Source organism: Rhea pennata, chromosome 19 (assembly GCF_028389875.1).
Source record: "Rhea pennata isolate bPtePen1 chromosome 19, bPtePen1.pri, whole genome shotgun sequence".
NCBI classification, from domain to species: domain Eukaryota; kingdom Metazoa; phylum Chordata; class Aves; order Rheiformes; family Rheidae; genus Rhea; species Rhea pennata.
Window position 1 is genome coordinate 9625671 of NC_084681.1, and position 19596 is coordinate 9645266.

The 19596-nt window shown below is 37.2% G+C and overlaps 1 protein-coding gene across 1 annotated transcript in view; it reads left to right on the forward strand.

The window, feature by feature from the left end:
- Nucleotides 1-2180: 2180 nt before the first annotated feature.
- GLP2R (glucagon like peptide 2 receptor) overlaps nt 2181-19596 on the forward strand; it is a 36587-nt gene continuing 19171 nt past the window's right edge. Inside the window, exons 1-7 of the mRNA XM_062591761.1 lie at nt 2181-2468; nt 9550-9643; nt 10753-10857; nt 13164-13285; nt 15855-15961; nt 16204-16360; nt 17578-17737. Of these exons, the coding sequence (XP_062447745.1) occupies nt 2364-2468; nt 9550-9643; nt 10753-10857; nt 13164-13285; nt 15855-15961; nt 16204-16360; nt 17578-17737 (850 nt within the window). The 5' untranslated portion in view covers nt 2181-2363. The remainder of the gene's footprint in view (nt 2469-9549; nt 9644-10752; nt 10858-13163; nt 13286-15854; nt 15962-16203; nt 16361-17577; nt 17738-19596) is intronic.

The window sequence follows — 19596 nt, forward strand, 5'->3', positions numbered from 1 at the left end:
CTAGTAAAATGCAAGTGTCATGACTTCATGGGCAGTCCAAGTTAGTTGGCATATCAAGGAATCAGTCATCACCATCCTTCTCGTGCTCAAGGATGAACCTTGCCCTGGCTCCAATGGACAGGGTAATGGGGAAATGGAATAGTGCATAGCAATTTCCTGTGTCTCTTATTTCCTGTGTGCTGTTCTCACCTGAAGAAGTGAAACGTGGAATTGATGAAGGAGCACTCAATATTGTATATCTGAATCTATTGCATGAATGAAGTGAGGTTTTAGCCCCAAGCCCTTATTTAGCCCTTTCATTGTGTTCCATTCACAGTGAATGGAACAAGCACTCACTGCATTCAAAACCGCAAACCAAAATGGAAGGAATAATTGGACACAGATCTCTCTCTCTCTCAATCATGGAAATGTTCTGTTGGTTTAACACACCAAATCAAAAAATTTTGTTCCAAAGTATCTCTTTTTTCTCAATCAAAATTGCCAAGCAGATTGTCTGTCTATTTCTGAAGCTATTTTCTTAAATTTTCCAGATGAAATATTTTTTTGTTTTCAACCTCTCATCCTAATTTTCATGAAGATAAATATGTTAATTTCTAATTGATTTACCTGTTTTTATTGTACAGTAGCAATAGCAGAGTACAGAATAACAGAATTAGATTATTAGAATAACACAAACTCCATCTGCTTATTCAGTTTAATCTCAGCTTCTACTTCATTACCAGAAAGGTCAGACACTTTCCATTTACAATAACAGAGACAACTCAGAGCCTCCTAGTCTGCCCCTACCCAACAATATGCCTCTGTCTTACCCACCTTTACTCCTTTAAGTCTTGGTGTTTGTCAAGGGGGACAGTGAGAGCCTCTAACATTGCTTGTGGTAGCATTATGCCTACCTGTTTAGTCCTGTATTTGTTATTCTGAAAAATCAATTCAGATACAATAGCTAAGCTAGTATGACCATTATGGGACCTGTTATTAATCTTTCTCTTCCAATTTGGTCTCACCTGTAAAGCTGATGAATGTGCTTGTCACCTCCTTTAGATGGTGAACCATAAAGGTGTTAAACAGCATTCCAAAGGAACACATCTACAGACTCGGTCACGTGTAAGCTATCATATACATCCCAGTGCCAGAGAAATGGAAGATATGTAAAGCAATAACTACTTTCTATATAGGAAGTAGTGAAGAGCCACAGAACATCTGATCAGGAGGTCTGGCACCTGCATATGAAGATGAGAGATGAGTATAAAACATGTCCTTCCACCTCTTGGATTCCTCTAGAGGAAAGGTGGGCTATATTAAGTAGGGAGAAAGTCATGGCCTACTTGATGCCAGTCAGGTTGATGGGGTGTGCTTCAAAGTCTATCTGCCTCACAGTCTCTATCTGGCGTGGAAAACTGGGTTATTGCTGGCTCTACAGCCCTAATTGTGTGGCCTCTGCCCCCCACCCCTGCTCAGCTCACCCCAGCAGGTGAGTTTGGTTCACCTGCAAACCCTGAGAAAGACACAAGGCCTTCTTCTGTATGCATAGCGGTAAACTTCATTTCTCTTGCAAACACATGAGGCGACATCTTCCTGACTGTCCAGACTGTCAACTCAGAGCACAAAAATCATAAACTTGGCTCTAAAACTATAATACTATAAATGTGTTTAATTTTCTGTATATCACATAAGGTTGTCAGCTTTTCAGGCTTTTCTCAGCAACTAAAAAAGCTGCAAACAAATTTTGGAAAATTAAAGCTGAAATGCTTGAGAAATTTTTCAATTGATGCAAGAAGAACATGGAAATTTATAACAATTGTGGTAAAACTTTAATCTCTGATAACACCATTTTTTGTGCATGCAGATCGCCAACTCTTCACTGATTGTACATATTTGACAAAGTGTGGTCAGAAGGGATAAAAAAAACGCTATTATTTAGCAAAGTTATTACATAGAGGTTTTCTCTATTCTAGGCATATGTTTTAATAGTTTCATGAAATGTGTATAAATACATGTATGTATTTATGGAGCTGTATTCCACTCTCAGAAAGTCACTGGCAAAATTCCCATGAAGTTCCAAGGGAACAGGATTAGCCCGTTAATGTTTTAATAGTTTTGTGACTTCTCATTGGCTAAAGGACGAGCTACAGAACGCAGTCTTTCGGTGACGTTTAGACTACATTCTCTCTGCCTTTTATCAGAAAAACAAAACGTAGTTGGAGTCTAGCAAACCTAGACATTTTAGCAGATTTCCTGGCTTATTTATAAGAAGATTCTGAAACAGTTGCATCTATAAAAGAAGAGACTTTTAATTTTTTTTCACAGGACAGTTTCTTTGTAGTAGAGTGAGACAGCAGCCTATCAAGAATAAATTTATTAGAATGGGCATGGCCACACTTTTTAGTCTCTGCTCCAGTATGGGGTTCTGGTCCAAAATATCTCCTGGACCTGCCAGCTCTGTCATGATGCTGTTTCTAGTGAAAGAGGTAAGTTAATTCAATAATTACCTATCGACGATACGAAAGAAGATTCCTCTCACATAGCGTTTGAATCTACACAAACAGCAAAGTTTGTTTCACAAATAGTTCTGATGTAAGAATTTCCGCTTGTTGAAAATTAGTCATTAGAAATGTTGACTGAGAAGCTACAGAATTTTATATTACACCTCATTCTAAGTCATTAACAGTTTTCTTCCATTAATGCTGATTAATACAGTGGCTATATACTATTTCCGTTTGTTTTATGCAATCTCTTTTCATAACAATATTGATTAATAATAAATTATTTTTCAATTTACCTGTCAGATAGCAATACAATCATGAATCATGCTTATTTTCTACCATTTTCCCAGTTTTCTTACCTTGTAAAAAGAGCTTTGCTTAATTTATGACACTGTTGTTTAACCTTTTAGACATATGCAAGTGTTAGGCATTCCGTTTTGTGTTTCTGCAAGCTGATATTATTGGTATCGTTTTGCATCTCAGCTTTTTACAGAAGCCTAGCAAAAATATGTACAATTTTTGAATTGTTACCTGTAGAGCTCTAGTAAACAGTCATCTTGTTTTTCTACTATATCTAAACCAAAATTTTAATAATTGCTTCTTCATCTATATAGTCTTAAAATTTGGGACAGCTTTAGGTATGTAATAACAAAATATCTCAGTAAAACTCATTTCTTGGAAATTTTCATATGTGTTTTTAATCACCATGCTTAACTTCAGCTCAGTAAATTTTAAACTGTAGTTTACTTAGGTGTTGTAGTAAATTTTAAATTATCTGAAGAAAACTCATGTATAAATCTAGGATAAATTTCTATGAAATAAGCGGACATGAGAATTAATGTAACTGACAGGTTTGTCTTAACCTGAAAGTAGTAATATTTTATATATATATATATATATATTTTTCTATCCACTGATAATATATTTCTATCCACTTGTCCTCCACTTAGCCAGGAAAGCATGCTTATTGTGCACATTACAGGCTGGGTCGTAATTTTGCTTGTAGCTTTTTTAGGAATAACAATTTATTGGGAGACACATATTCTGAATTTTTTTAGTAGAAGATATTCCAATTGCTTGTGTTTGAGCTTCTCTACCATAAATGAATACAGAAATGAAAGGACTCTTGTGTTTGTAAGCCACATTCAATATATGGCATACCTTGAGCAAAGTGCTGGTGCCATCGAAGTTAAGAGAAAAATTCCCAATAACCTCAGTGAAGTCAAAATTTTGAAAGAATATGAATTTATCCACAGTGAATTACTTTGTTACAGTGACTCCTGGAACTTGTTTACATTAGGTAGTTTAAACCATAGTAAAGAAACCATAGTAAAGAAATAACAATCATAAATCTCTCTATCCACATTTCCTAGACAAACACCAACACAGCTATAAAAATCATCAGTCAGGATACATCAGGATCAGGGCTGAAAGAATCAGTAAATATTTAAAGTCTTATTTTATATAGAAAGTTCTTTTTTATCGTATTCCAAATATGCAGTTACCACTTCCTTTCACCATTAGCTTAATATAACTCAGAAATTAAATGGCAAAATACTGTCTATGGTACAGTCAGTCATGAAGAGAATAGATTTAAACTAGGCTGTTGGCAGCTGTAGAGATTTTTTTTTATAATTCACTTAGGTGAGAGCTTCCAGTAGCAGTATCCGCTGCATCCAGAATACTCTTAAAGAGCAGTGACTAATGTTATCACCCTGATGCAATTTGAGTGCTCTGAGTAACCAAAATGAACCGAAAGATCCTTCCAGGTAACTTTGATTAAATTTTAATGACGCTGAATTTGGTTGTGAATTCACTGCTCAGATTCTCAAGCTGAAGTGGTTTGTATGTTACCGATGAATCTTCAAACACTCTGAAATGAAGAAACTTTCAGTGCAAGGCAAAGGTTACAGGCTTTCTGAATTTTTTTCTTGGATTTTGGATCCTAAATTCTGCTAAATTTCTGTTTAAATGCTAGATTGGCTAAATCTTGATCAAAATCTAAAACTGAGATCAAAACTCATGCTCAGCTGCAATATGACAATATTGCCGTGATTGTGAGATCACGGCAAATTTTCCTGAAAGCTTGTATTTCTACTGCTGAGCATACAGAGCATCCCAGTTATAATAGCACTGGGTAGCTCAGGGCTTAGGTCATAGTAAAACCTCACGGGGATTTGTAAAAATAATCACAGGCCTATTTCACATGCAGGAGTGATTTACAGCAGTTTTCAGAACATACCTAGAGAACAGGACTTTCTCCCAAACATGGCCAAAGGAGAAAAAGCTCCCAAGTTCTCGGTAGTGATTGCTATACTCACCAGGTAAACTACACTTCTTCATTTTCCTGAGAGAACCTGAAGCCTTCTCTGAAGAATACTAACCACACAGATAAAAGATATAGATGCAAGCCTGTCTCATTGACTTCTCTATGAATTCTTTTCATTTGGTTAGACAGATATTGGACATTGATGTGTCCCACCTGCTAAGATCCTCCTTCCCATTTAAGCCTGGCCAGTGAATATCTCTGTAATTTACTTAACACTGAAGAGCTTGGTAGGAAGGACTGAGAACATCCCAGCGCAGAACACATTGCAGTCTTCTCTCTCTATGGCACCTTCCTCAATCTCTGTCAAACTAAGAAGGGAAAGAAAGCTATCTTCCTCATCACAAAGCACTGCCAGCATTCTTCAGCCTTTCTCAAATATACAGATCCTTAAAGATTCGCCTCAGTAGGAGTGGAGACCACTGCCTACCAAAAGATAACATATGAGATGCATGCTTGCTTTTTTTTAGCTTTTTTTTGGTAGGTGCTGTATAAATAGCCTATGAGCAATTCCCAACATGCTATCATTTAAGTCCTTGTGGGCTGCTGTTGAATCTCTGTGTAGCCATCGCTTTGATAAGATAAATCTATGGGGATTTCTTAGCTTTTTATTCTAATGCTTGAGGCCACCAACACTTTCCTAACAAACTGCAAATTTATCACCATCTCTTCTGAAGCATGGCCATCAGAGTTAATCATAATATCCTGACAAAGCAGAAAAATACTGCACAATCTCATAGTTCTTTTCATTATTCCCACTTGCATGCACAAATGCAGGAGTTTCAACAATCTCTTTTACTGCAGCATTGCATACAGAGGATTTCTATCACTTGTTTTAATCCTTCTCAGAATCACTGCAGCCCTCAAATACATCTTCCAGCTGTGGCTTATAGGAGTAAATTTTGCATTATGTCTATTCAGCATATGCTCTTCAAGTGAGTTCATGCTTCTGTGTGATTCAAATGACCCTATTAACTCACCTGTGCCATCATTGGCTGCTCCTCTGCTGATTTCCAACATTTGCTATTTTTCTCATTAACTATTTCAATGATATATTTATTCTTCTAGCTCTGCATTTAATATTAACATTTGAGGTCAGCTGATTCAATGCTTAATTATGTCTAGTGCTGACCTAATTTTATACAAAGTTGATTCTTTTGGTTTTTTTCATCAGAATGTCTTCAGGTGGAAAACTAAACATATCAGATGTTTACATCAATAGTGACCAGGTACTAGATTTCTGATTCTGTTTCTGGCTTTGCAGGGACTGATGAATACACAACAAAGTGAAGTGAACCTGTCCTTTATGCCTAAGCTGCTCATCCCGCTTGTTAAATGAGTTTCTTTTATCAATTCTTCTAAGTTCTATCTCCAGAAATAGAACCAAACAAACAGCCAGGTAGCAGTTATGAGGCTTTCCCTGTACTTCCTTTGCTGTTTAATGTGTTTGTTTATTAGAAACTGAAGGGCTATCCTTTATATCAAGTAATCTTTTCTACAACTGCGTCATCTCCATCTCTCGGCCTCTTCAAATGAGGTTCACTGACCTGGGAGTTTCTCAACAATCTCCCCTGCCTCTCAGCATTTTGGGGCCTGCACCAGGGAAATGTCAAGATATTTTTTATTTTGGAAACATACATTCCTTTCTCATGCCTGTTGTAAATATTCTCTCCTTATCTTGCAAGTCCATCAAATGAAGAATAATTATAGACTTTCTACTCCCTGGAATTTCAAACAGGGTGTCTGGAAATTAGCTAAGAGTCTCAAAGCAGAACTTTGTACAAACAGCATTTTATACAGCAAAAACACATATGAATGAACAATCCCATATAACAGCTAGATAATTTTCACCACTGTTCTTGTTTCAAAAGCAAACAAACACAGACTTTTCTTAATTTTTCCAACAAACTTAGATCCGAAGATAAGACACAGGTGAATTTTGCAGCCATATAGTAATCTGGTTATTTTATCAATAACAACAATAACAAAAAATTAAAAGGAGGGGGGAAATTTAATTCTCTCCTAGGGAAAAGAATGGAAGGAGGAACTGAACTGAGAAATGCTACAGAATATAATGACTTCCTAAGAGATCTTAGGCTTTTTTTGATTTCCAGTTCTGGTTAAAGACCTTTTCTGATGGAAAGAAAGAAAGGGATTGAGCTTAATAGATCTTCTGTATCCATACAAGAATATTGTGCCCAAGCAAGAGTAATGCTGTTAGTCCTTTGACGTGGATGTGTGTTCAGTGATGACTTTCAGCCCTTGGTATCTCATCAAGCTCGTAGAATCTCAGTAAATTGCATGTGTGAAAGGCAGTTTCCAAAAAGATTCTGGTCCAGAAAAGGGGATCTTCCTTAGAAAACTGAAAGCGTACTTTATCATGAGAGTTGTTGTGTTTTGGAAATTCATAGTCTGCTCTCCAAAATGGTCATGACAATCTGTAATGTTTTCAACCAGCATTGAATTATTCATTTTTTGTGACTTATAGTAATGGCAGTTCTATAGTCCAATAGTTCTTGGACTATCTGCCTGTCTCTGGCAACTCAAAGTCCTGGTTTCAGGAGACCAGCTGAGATATTACACAGAGACTGCTTTGGCTGATGATTTTTTCCCTAGATAAATAATGTTCAAGTCATCATGTTGATGTTGATCTGTAAGCAGTATCTAGCACTGTCTTTTCTTTACTGCTTTGCTCTTAGGAGGGCATTTCTTCAACAGCTCAACTCTAATATATCATAAACCAATTTTGTATTTAATTCTTCACTTTTTAGCCATTCCTTTCCTAAACAGTATTTATCAGCTATGGCCCTCTAAAGCCCTCTTCGGTAAGACTGTCATGTGATAAAGATGTGTCAGAAAGGCTGATAATAAGAGAGAGCAAGCCAAAAATGTAAGAATCCCTTTGGGACAATGGTTACAGTTAAACTGATAAGGCATGTACCACAATTGTAGATCTACATCCACGTTCTCACCCTTTCCTGATAAAACCTAAGTCTCTTTCATATCTCCGTATACAGCTTCTGGTCACAAGGGAGCAACACAGAGTCAGCATATCCAACAGAGACCTTCTAAACCTCTCTTCTCACTCTCTTTCCAAACACCATTGACAAACTCCTCAACCTCTGCATCTCTTCTGTGTGTTCCCACGACTGCAGGACACTCCAATTCTTGTAACTGCAGCAATGCAGTCTCATACAACCTGTAGCATGTTTACGGCAGAGTAAGCCCTCCATTTAGGCTCTGATAGACCAGTGTTCTCAGTATTATCTCTATCCAGAAAAGGAGAGACTGTGTGATGGGTCAGACAGGACCCTGTGGATGGAGGGATGTTCTTGCAGCTGATCATGTTGCAAGGGACAGAAGCTTCCAGAGAACAGAATGAGGTGAGCAGGCAAAGAGACAGAAGACAGGAGAGCAATGCGATAGGAGACTGCGATTGAGCAGCAGGTGTGAGAAGCAGCCAGGCTTTTGTAGTGGAGAGGTTGATTTTCTAAGGGCCAGAGGGGACTCTGAGGAATTTGCTGCCATTAAACTGACTGGACACAAAGTTGAACCTGTTTTCAAGGCTACAGAGATAAGGAGGAAAATGTTCTTGCAATTTTTGTACTTCTGTTCTCTCTACTTGGATCACTTCAAAGCAACTATTTCAGATCTTACTCTCCTGAAATCTAGCTTTTCTTTTAACTAAACACTTTCTTGATCTTCTCTGGAGAGATCTATAAGAACAAGGTGTAGGCAGAACAAATCTTGAAAATATCTACAATGAAAAAAAAATCCAAAATATACCTACAAAGGCTTGAACATAAAAAAAAACCCCACTTGTATGGCGTTTTATGTGGAGAAAACCTTGACATGGACAAAAGTAAAAATTTATGCCCTATTTCATTAAGCCAGAAATCTTGAGAACAGTCTCTTTTCCCCTCTGGGCACACGACAACCTCCAACAGTAAGACTGTTCCCTGTCCAGGCCAAAAAGGCAACGTAAAAGGTGCAGGTGGGCAAATAAAACTGAGATGAACAGTTGCACTTTTTTTTTTTTCTTTAATAAGAAAAGAAAGCTGTTGATGGCAAGGTTGCAGCTGTTGGAGGATGAAATGGCATTTGAAGTGCAGAGAAGGGGAGCACAGAATGCACTAGAGGAAAAGTGTTACTAGAAAAATAGTATTGTTTATTCATTACTCATTTATTCAAATTTCTACTGAACTTCTCAACTGAGTACAATTGATTATCTTTAAAAATACTCTAAAATATAAACAGCCCAGAAAATTATCATCAGTTGGATTCATAGATTAATCCAGAAGAAACACAGGAATGATTAGCTGACCTTGGAATAATCTGACTCTAAAAGGCTTGGAAAGGCTGAAAGATTTGCGAAGATCAGCACACATTTTCTGCAGTGTTGGAACGAAATTCCAATGTGTTTGGTGCACTCCCCCAGAACCCAGCAATTAAATATCTATGTAGATTTTAGAAGGGACTCAGGCACATGTTGGAAAAAACTGTGGCAATAGATTTCTTGCTTAGACAAAAACAGCCACTGGTGAAATTTCATTAATAGCTTCCTAGAGAAAAAGGGGGATTTCCTCCTTTTTAACCTCTCCTCTCCTGTCCTCTCCTTCCTCTCCTCTCTTCTGCTCTCTTCTCCTCTCTTCTGCTCATAAATTTGTATAACTGAAGGAAGCCTTTAAAACCCACAAGGCTCTAAATGATTTTCTTTACATCCAGTATTTTCACCCACAGGCCAAAGGATCTCTACTGGAAAAAACCACATCTAGATGGCTCAACTACAAAAAAGAATGCTTGAAAATGCTACAGGAACCAACTGTAGTTACTGGTAAGCAAACAAACAGCACAATAAAGCGGAGTGTTAGAAGTAACATCACTGAATATCCAAATGTTCAAATTCTTTACCTTGATTTGTGGAAGTGTGTATCTATTTTTAAGTTCTAAATGTAGTACGGTCAACTATAACTTGATCCTCAAACAGATGCAATCATGAAGTTGCGGTATCTTTTTGTCCTGAAACATGTTACATGTTACAAACATTTCAATTACATTTCAAAAGAGGTGGAGGGGCATGAACATAGATGGGAGGCAGCCTCCCTATCAACAAGTGATTAGTCAATGAGAACATGTATGCAAGCTGGGCCTATCATATATTTTGCTCATCATACTTGTATTTTCAGCTGCACTGATTTCTTTTGATTTCTTCTTCTCAGCAACTATTGCAAACAAATACCATTTATGGCTTCTTTTCTCTACTTCTGTCCTAGTCTCTTAGCTGACTCGTGTTCATTGACTTCATCCTGCTATATTTCTAAAGGCCAGATGCTGGACAAAGTTTAGAACTGAAACTCTCACTTAACCTGCCTCAGTTTTTGAGCTATATTCAGTCCTATTAGTTGTCCTCTTCTTGCAACCCTGTCCTCCCTTATTTTCTATTTATTTTTTCTCTAGAAGTTTCCCTCCTGCCTATCTTTGTCTGCATTTCATTGGAAGAAACTTCCTCCTAGTCCTCAAAAATCTTAAAGGATCCTACAAACTTCATCTTTGGCTTCCATGATTTCTCCTGTTGCATTTACTTCATGTCATTGCAGCTGGATTTGTCCAAGGTGATATCTCAGGTCAAAAAAAATAAATAATTTTTTTAGAAAAGCAGTACACCTCAAGTTAGAAAGCTGACATGGAAGAGCCTAGACAATGCTGATGCATCCTTTTTGCGCATCCTTTTGAGACCTCTGAAAACAATGAGATCCAATTTCATTGTAAGAATGTCATGTGACATTCTTACACAGCTCTCCATGCGACGGGAGTCATAGCCACTCCACACAGAACGAACCTGTGCAATTGCAGGTTACCTGGAACAGCGCACAGCGGTTTTCATTGTTATCCATTGTTTGAATGTTTTTTTGTAAAACAACATCTATTTGCTTCTCTCCCCAGGAATACACTGTAATGGGACATTTGATCAGTTTGTTTGCTGGCCTTACTCACCACCAGGAAATGTCTCTGTTCCGTGTCCTTCATATTTGCCATGGTTGGAAAATGGTAATGTGAAAGTGGTAACTTTTCCTGGAGTTGCTGGGAATCCAGCTAAGGTGCTGTTCTCTGCTGTCTCAGTGTCCCACTATCCGAAGGTTTTCCTATCTCACAGCTTTCCTGACATGAGGCACAGATCTGCTGTCAATGTTTTGTTGTGATGTAATTTATCCTTTTCTCTCCATCTGTGCTTATTACAACTCCATTATTGTCTGCTACAAATGAGTATTTCCAAGAATGTGTAAATATACTGCCAGGCCTTGAATGGCAGCACCAGATATGGGGTTCAGCTTCTGGGATCTCCACTGAAATCAGAAATGAAGGTTTCAGCCAGAAAAGTTCAATAGTCAAACAAAGGTGTCTGAACAGCCAGCCCTCCAGTAGGTCATACTGCACCACCAGCAAGTGGTGGATTGAACAAATGAGCTTTCCAAACAATGTTTTCTTGAACAGAGTGAAGCAAGAAGGTGTTAAGAAAGGGAAAAAGAATTAAAGGAGTAAAGATATTTAAGAGCAAACAACCTTCCCTTTCTCCAAAATAAAAGGATGGATGTTCCTACCAGCAGTGGGTAGAGATTCTGCTTCCCACTACATAACCTACTTTCTTAGCGACCTTTCTAAAATCACCTGCAAGTACCAGTATACTTAAACACTTAAGTTTATGGGAGACTACTGTGGGCTGCTTATCCTAGCTTTCTCCAGTCCCCCCCCCCCCATATGATTTGTTAAACAGAATGGAACCACAGGAAGTTCCACCTGAACATGAGGGGGAATTTCTTCACTGTGAGAGTGATGGAGCACTGGAACACGTTGCCCAGAGAGGCTGAGGAGTCTCCTTCTCTGGAAATATTCAAAGCCCGCCTGGATGCAACCCTGTCTAACATGCTCTAGGTGACCCTGCTGAGTGGGGAGGTTGGACTAGATGACCTCCAGAGGTCCCTTCCAACATTACCAATTCTATGATTCTACGATCCTCCTCATTGGCCCTTGTGAAATTTACAGTTTATGGTGTGTGACCAGACTTCCCCCTGGTACTGGTGCCTAAGGTCTCCCAAAGTGTTTTTCTTCACTCTACCTCTTTGTATTGGGGATTGGTCAGTTTAACAGCTTTGGAGCTAACCTGGTAATAAAGCAGGACTACAGCAGAGAAGAGCAGTTGCTGAATGACTGTGAGAAACCAACTGTGAAAGTTGGTTCTTGGAAACTAACACAAATCCTAAGTTCCCTCCTAACCTGACCTGATCTGGGCTTCTGGGATTCCTCAGTTATTCATGTTTTGCAATTTCTTTGTTTGGCATTTTGTACAGAACAGATCCTTAAAGGCAGCCTCTACCCCTCTGAGGCATGTGGAAGTGCCAGTAAAAGCATCAAAGTTGATCCCTTCGGCAGCTGGGGTCTATTACAACTCTACTATTTGTCAGACTGGAAGAGGTGCAATAAGCACGGACATGCACTCCCCAAACAAAGCTCCTGCTCCATCGTAACAAACTACACTCCAGAAACAGTTCTCTCAGTTCCAGTTATCCTAAGTGAAATAAGATATTCTCATTGCTCTTGCCATCCTTAAACACTAATTCAAAAATGAATTAAAAATCCTCAAGTTTAATTAGATATAAATGGAAGGCAGCTGTTGAGAACAGCTTTAAGATGAGGTCAAGGAGCTAAAGAAAATCCCATCCTTCATGAAGAAAATAAGGGGGCACTGCTGAAAAACAAACATCAGCCAGCATCTCCATACTGTTCCTCTGCTGTTATAGGCAAATTCTTAATTAGCACAAATGAAAACAGCACAGTTCAAGCCAAGGAAGCTTCACCAGTTCACACCACTTGCTAATCTGGCCCCAAAATACACAAACAAAACACCAGCCACAGGTATTTTGAAGCTCAAGAGAATGACTGTTCCCTGATCAGACTGTCCTCTTCCTCTTACAATTTTAGCTACACAACTTGGGCATGCTTGATGTGCATATGTACGAGCTTAAGGAGAAAAAAGAAATAATATTAAATGTGAGCTTTTCTTCTGGGTGTAATAACCATGTACTTATTGTAAATACTAGGTGCATATGAGAACTGATTTCTGCTAGATTACATTCCTGCTTTCTCCTAAGGAAATATGCAAAAGAAATTTTCAAATATCAAAAAGATATCAAAAATTAAAATATCTTTTGATGATAAAGACAAGACATTCCTGTTCCTTTTTTTGGGTGGGGGAGGGAGGTTCTAATGCTATGAAGAAAGGGAGAAATCTGTAAAGTGTATATGAAAAATGAAATCTTTATTTTGACCTTTCAGACTTAATCTCTGTTTACTTTCAGGAAGTGTAGGAAATGTATACAGAATCTGCTTGGACCAGGGAATTTGGCAAACGAGAGAAAACTCCACAGACATTTGGCGTGATAGTTCAGAGTGTTCTGAGAAAAATCATTTCAAGAAAAATGTAAGTATGATGTTTTATATTATGCTTTTAATATTTAATCATCTTAATCTCTTCTGGAGTAACAGATAAAATGTGTACATTGAATATCTGAAAAGGCTTTTCAGATTTTTCAGATTTCATTTAGATTCCCAAATGGAAACCTACACTTTTATTTAGAAGAGGAGAAAGAGGAAATATTAAGGATGGGGATTCCTGCTTCAGATGCCACAAATTATTTTCTCTTCAGAATCCAATGTTCACGTGTGCTGGCTTCTTCCTAATAAAATTGAAAATACAGCAATTTGGCTATTAAGTAACTAAAATTCAGAGGATCTCACAGTCTATCACAAATAGCCATAGTTTGCCAAAGACTTAATTCCTTTCACTTCCTTCTAGCCTTTAACGAGCCATTAATTGGTCCTTTCAAATGAAAAAGAGAGTGAAGAGCAAACCCTTACCTTCTACCTGTACTGAATTTCACCTTAGAGTTTAGCTAGTAGCAAACAGGAGGACTACCATAGTGTGAGCATCACCCTTCTTCCCTGCCTGACTTAGCGCGCAGCCCAGGTGTTGGGCTTTGGCAGCACAGGGAACAGTTCTACAGAACTTAATAAAGAGCAAAACGAAATTACTCACATTGATAATGCTCCCCTTTTTGCACTGACGATAAAATGAAAGCAATTACTAATTGACTCTGGTTTGCGAAGCTGTATGTCAGTCTCCTGCTTCGTTTGCAAGAAGCCTGACTGCATCCTCTGCATAAGAAATCTGCCACTACGTATGCTCAATTCCAACATTCAGGTTACCTTTTCAGTAAAGAACAAAGCTTCAGGCAGCGAACAAGGGATCTAATCCTGCTGCCGGCTTGTACAACGGAGCAGGGTGAGTTGCAATTTAAACTATAGCATTTCAGATAACAGTAAAGTGTGCAGTTTATTTGGTTTCACGCAGTTCATCCGGTTTCAGGCTTCTTGTGTATTCTATTGCCACAAAGTTCAGCTTAGCTAATGTCAAAATTAAGTTTCTTTGGTTAAATATTATTACTGTTAATTCTTTGTTATTTGCTATTTGTTACTTAGAGTTAATAATACTGTTTATAGTATTGTTTATTATTTTATTGAAAGGAATTAATCTATTGAGTACTTTATTAAACACTATTAGTTCGGCATCCTCATATATTACTATGATCTTAATAAGCTCTTTATATAGTGAACATATGGATTTCCAAAATTGCAGTTATTTATTCAAGTGTGATAAATATTCACGTATGCTGAGGGGTGTTCATGATCTATTGATTATCCTGGATTGTAAACTTCTGGGTGGGAGAGTAACACACAAATTCATCTTATGTGACAGCAGACAGCTTCTCTGAAACCTTTAACGAGCTTTCTTTCCCGTGCTAAGTGTGGTTTTGTACCCGTTCATTATATTCAGTTCAAAAATTCCAAAATGCTTGGCATCCACCCACGTCAAAAGAATCAGCTCGGGTTCATCTGCCTTGGTGTTGCAAAATTGCCACAGACAGGACGATAACTCATGCTTCTTATTATGTTCATTCCTGAATTTTTTGTTTGCGTGAAGCTGAGTGACTAAGGGCTGTACTATGGGGATCTCCTGCACCCACACTGCAGTCCCTATATACTTTCACCCTCTCCAAGAAAGCTTTTATTCGCAAGTACAACTCCTTATTCTCTCCAGATAGTGTTAAATAGCATAAGCTTGTTAGAGACAGATCATTGCAAGGAGAAAGTGCTACAATCCCTGGCAGTGAGCGATAGGATAATTAACTAAGGAAACAATGAAATCACTGAAGAAAAGACACAAATTCCAAGAGAAACTCTGGAGACCAAATATGGATAACAAGCATCATGTATACTGTATTTCTGTGTCTCCTCCGCAGAGAAGCTTTTCTTGAGCTAGAAAAAATAATATGGACATATGGAAAGTAGACATAAAAGTCTAAACAAAGCTTAGCAATAAGAAATGCAAACTGAAGCAAGTTGGAAAGAAAGAATGTGAGTGTGCCCTCTTTTCCTCTGCTGTCTTGTTTATATCATTCAAAGACATTCTAAATATATTCTAATTTAATTCTAACTTTATTTTTTTTCCCTCTGAACTCTTGAAGGAAGTCAGTCTATTTCAATGACTCTATGGACAGAGCAAAATCTCAAAATTGTACATACAAGATTGATGTGCAGGTGTGTCCTCACGATGCACAAGCAGGAATTGCGTGTGTGTGTACAGGTTGAATGAGTTGATCTCTGCAGTTATTAAATGACCAGCATCAATTTGGTGCTTATAATCATGACAATGATTAGCTATAATGAGCAATCAGAATTGCATTTGTGTGGCAGCACTCTGGAAATGAAGCCTTAAATGCCTTCAGATTTTATGAAGAAACTAAGACTCTTCTCTAGGTGCCTCTTTCATACACTGGTTTCAAGAGAAAAAGAGGAGGGAGTGGACATCACAAACCTTCCATAGCTGTGTTGCAACATAAAAGAAATTGGATATAAATTTTCTGATTTAGTGTTCATGCCCTATCTGCCTGCACATATATCTTGATTATTTTTCTTTTTTTTTCTTTTAGGAAGAAGAACATACATTACTTACCACACTACAGTTGTTGTACACCATAGGATATTATTTCTCTCTCATCTCCCTTGTATTAGCTCTCCTTATACTTTCTTTACTGAGGTTAGTACAAATTTACATACATTTTTAAATTACAGGCTGCAACATGTACAGTCTTCTTTTCATGCAATTGAGTTAATTGTTTAACTTCAGACATAAATACATATATTTTAGGAATAATCCTTGCAAAGGCAATTCCTAAGCCAAATCCATTGATGACAGCAATATGAATATAATAGGTTTTTTTTTATTTCTGTGAAATAAATGTATTCTAAAGCATTCATGCATTGTTTTTTCTCCCACAGAAAACTTCACTGCACAAGAAACTACATCCATATGAATTTATTTGCGTCTTTTATCTTGCGTGCCACAGCAGTTCTTATAAAAGACACTATATTCTACAATACTTACTCGAAAAGACCAAACGATGAAACTGGATGGATGTCCTACTTCAGTTCTGAAGTAACTTGTTAGTTCTTTGCTAATAGAGTACTGTTGCTGCTGGTGGCTGTGACAGTTAAAGTTTCAGAACAGTTTGCTATATGGAAGGAAGTTTTCAGATGTTCAGCTGTTAGCTGAACTTTGAGCAGTGACATTTTGCTGATAAACCTTAGGATAATAAAGAAAAACTATCTGATTTGATAAATTATAATGCATGTGTATATACAATTATAATTACAATTATGCATACCTACAATTCTACTACATGCAAACCCAATTATTATACATTGATTTTATACATCTCCTACAAATTCTTATGTTCACTTCAGACAAGTTAAAGCAAAGCTCCACAACTAAAAGTCAACATATTGCTGATCAAGTGTATATATTGCAGGCTGGTCCATTTCCTCCTACTCTTTGCACTATGGTGCCCTGCAGAAAAATTATTCTTTCTTACTTCCTTTAGACAGAAATGAGTAGAAGGCTTGCTCCCTAAATGAGCTATGTAATCTGCTTCATGTAGGCACTGATTTTCCTTCCTTGAAAACACTGGCAAGGTAGATATCTCTCGGTGTTGAGATGTCCTCTATAGTCAAGAAAGAAATATTTGAGATTTCTACTCAAGAAGAGGTGACTCAAATCCTGGAAATGTCTGTTCCTTCACTGGCTGTAAAGAGCACCTAAGCACTAAGCTAACAATGTGTTTTTATACTGTAAAGATAAATTCTCTGATCTTTGTCCTTTCCCAGCTTCAGAACTAGAGGACAATCTTCACTTTTACAGATACATTTCACAAGCACCTTTAAAAGGTTTATTTGCCTACCATGGAAACAACACAACTCTACTAATGCTAAAGCAGGAAAAGGGAATTTCCTTGTGATTCTGTAGAAAAGACAGAGCTGTCAGTTGAACAGAGGCATTAAAATGTAAGCTGAGGCAGACGTTGATAAATTTGTAGATGCTTTCTCTCCTCTGCATGAGTACGAGTTCTTCAAACATTGTGAAGATCAAAGCATCTTTGAATTAGCCAGCCTGATGGCGTTGCAGGTTTACTCCTAGTCTCGAAAGAGCCCAAATCCTTCCAAATAACAGCAACATAGTATGTTGCATGATACATCACTGAGATAATAAATCACAACCATGTGGTAGTTTTAGAAGGGTTGCTAAGGAAACAAAGAGAAAAAATATTGTCAGAGCCTTTATATATAACAATGATTCCTAATCTCTCTTTTCTGCAGATATTAATCATTTGCAGGACTGCCCAGTTTTTCATGCATTACTTCGTTGGGGCAAATTATTTTTGGTTATTAGTAGAAGGAATTTATCTCCATACGTTATTGGTAAATGCTGTACTCTCTGAAAGACGACTGCTGCAGACATATATTGTGATCGGGTGGGGTAAGTGCATAACAATTTCGAAGTTCTTGATATTGTACTGTTTTTAAAGTCAGTGACAAATACTTTATAAGAAGACAGAAAACTCACACTTGTGTTTGCTTATTTAGAAGTCAACTGTTGTCAGTAAAGATATACCTAGAAATTATCCTTTTGTTGCAGTTCAGTTTGACCTGCAGACGCTGGAAATGAGTAAATTGTTTTATATTTAAGCAATATCCTAGTAGACAGAACAGGAATTTGACTGTTGTGCTTCCTGTGTCATCACTGAATATTGCAGCATTATCATCAGCTTCATTTTCTGCCTTCATAATAGAACATCTACATGGTAAAGATGTTTGAACAGTAACATTTTGGTTTTTTATATATTCACCTTCACATCTGTAACACAATTAACAGTTAAGTTTCTGTAATCTCTGTAGTGTGTCTAAAGCTGGAAGACAATCTGAAATGCTACATGATTAAAGTCTTGTTTCAGGCATTTTTCATGAAATAAAAACTATGTAAAGTTAGTTACAAGCATTTGAAATTTCTCGCACAAATAACCATATTTCTTTTCTTTTTAATATCAAAGTAATGTGAAATCTGACGATTATATTTGTAGCTCAGTCAAAGGACATAACTCTGTATCTTGCCTGTACAGAGGGGAAGAGAAAGCCAAGGTTTTCTAATTCCCAGTAATAGAAATCCCAATAGTAGGTCTAAAATCTACTCATACAGTCTATGAGCTCTTGAAGGTTTTATAAGAAGAAAAAAAAAGAAGAAAAAATAAGTCAATATGTGGGTTTGGTGCAAGAATTACTGATTCAAATTCATTGGCCTGAGTTGAGGAAGGTGGGACATATGGCCATAATAAGATCTTCTACTTATATGACCTGTGTCAGTTAATGGGTTTGCAAGCTAGCACAGTAACACCACTCACCCTGTATTTTCAAAGGTAAAAATGTTTATCTACAACTGTAGGACTGTAGCACAGGCCACTCTTAAAGAAAGAAAGATTCTGTACTAAGAAACTGGTTCTTAAAAGGATTTGTGTAGTGGATGGTTACCTAGTTGTAAATAAATTATTCCATATTTGCTCTGCTATACTCTCTGTTAGAATTATTTATTCTGGATAAAGAGGTTATACCAGGCTCTCTGTGTAACCATCACAGAGAATGAAAGTAGTTCACTTTACTTGGACATCTAACTTCTCTTTTGAATTTTTAAAAGGGAATTGGATGACATAAAAAAAAATAGCCTACTAGAGAAATTCCTCGAATTAAGTGAATTTCAGATAAAGCATATTTTCCTGCTTTCATAATGTGACTATATTAACTTATTAGCTAAGAATCAGTGTTAGGAAAAAAAAATAGACACTTAAAGCAAGATCCAAACTAGGACTTAAGCATCTAAAATATTGCATAGGGGAAACCTGAGCAAAAAAGAATCAAAGTGTAATATAAAACTCCATTGAAATACAAAAGGTAACTTAATTTCAGGCAAACCTGTTAAGTCTGAAAAAACAAAGATTCATTAAAACCAATAAATCTTAACTGCCTTTTATAGACATGGCTTGCACTAATACTGACCTGGTTAAAGAATATCTGGTTTTTGTCTTTTGCAGCATTGGACTAGATTTTGAAAGCACGTTAAGAGAACATTCTGTGGTATTCTGTGATTTATTCTAAAGATGTCAGTACCACTGATTACTTCACTTTGTGTATTGTGTAATCATGCTATCCAAAATTATTAAAAAATACTCAGAGTCAGTAATTTTGGCAATGACACACTTTATTCTGAAGTATTAGATCAGATAGTTCCACGATATGAATGCAAAACTCTGAGCTGGCCTTGACTGCAACTGTGGAACCTTTTCAGTT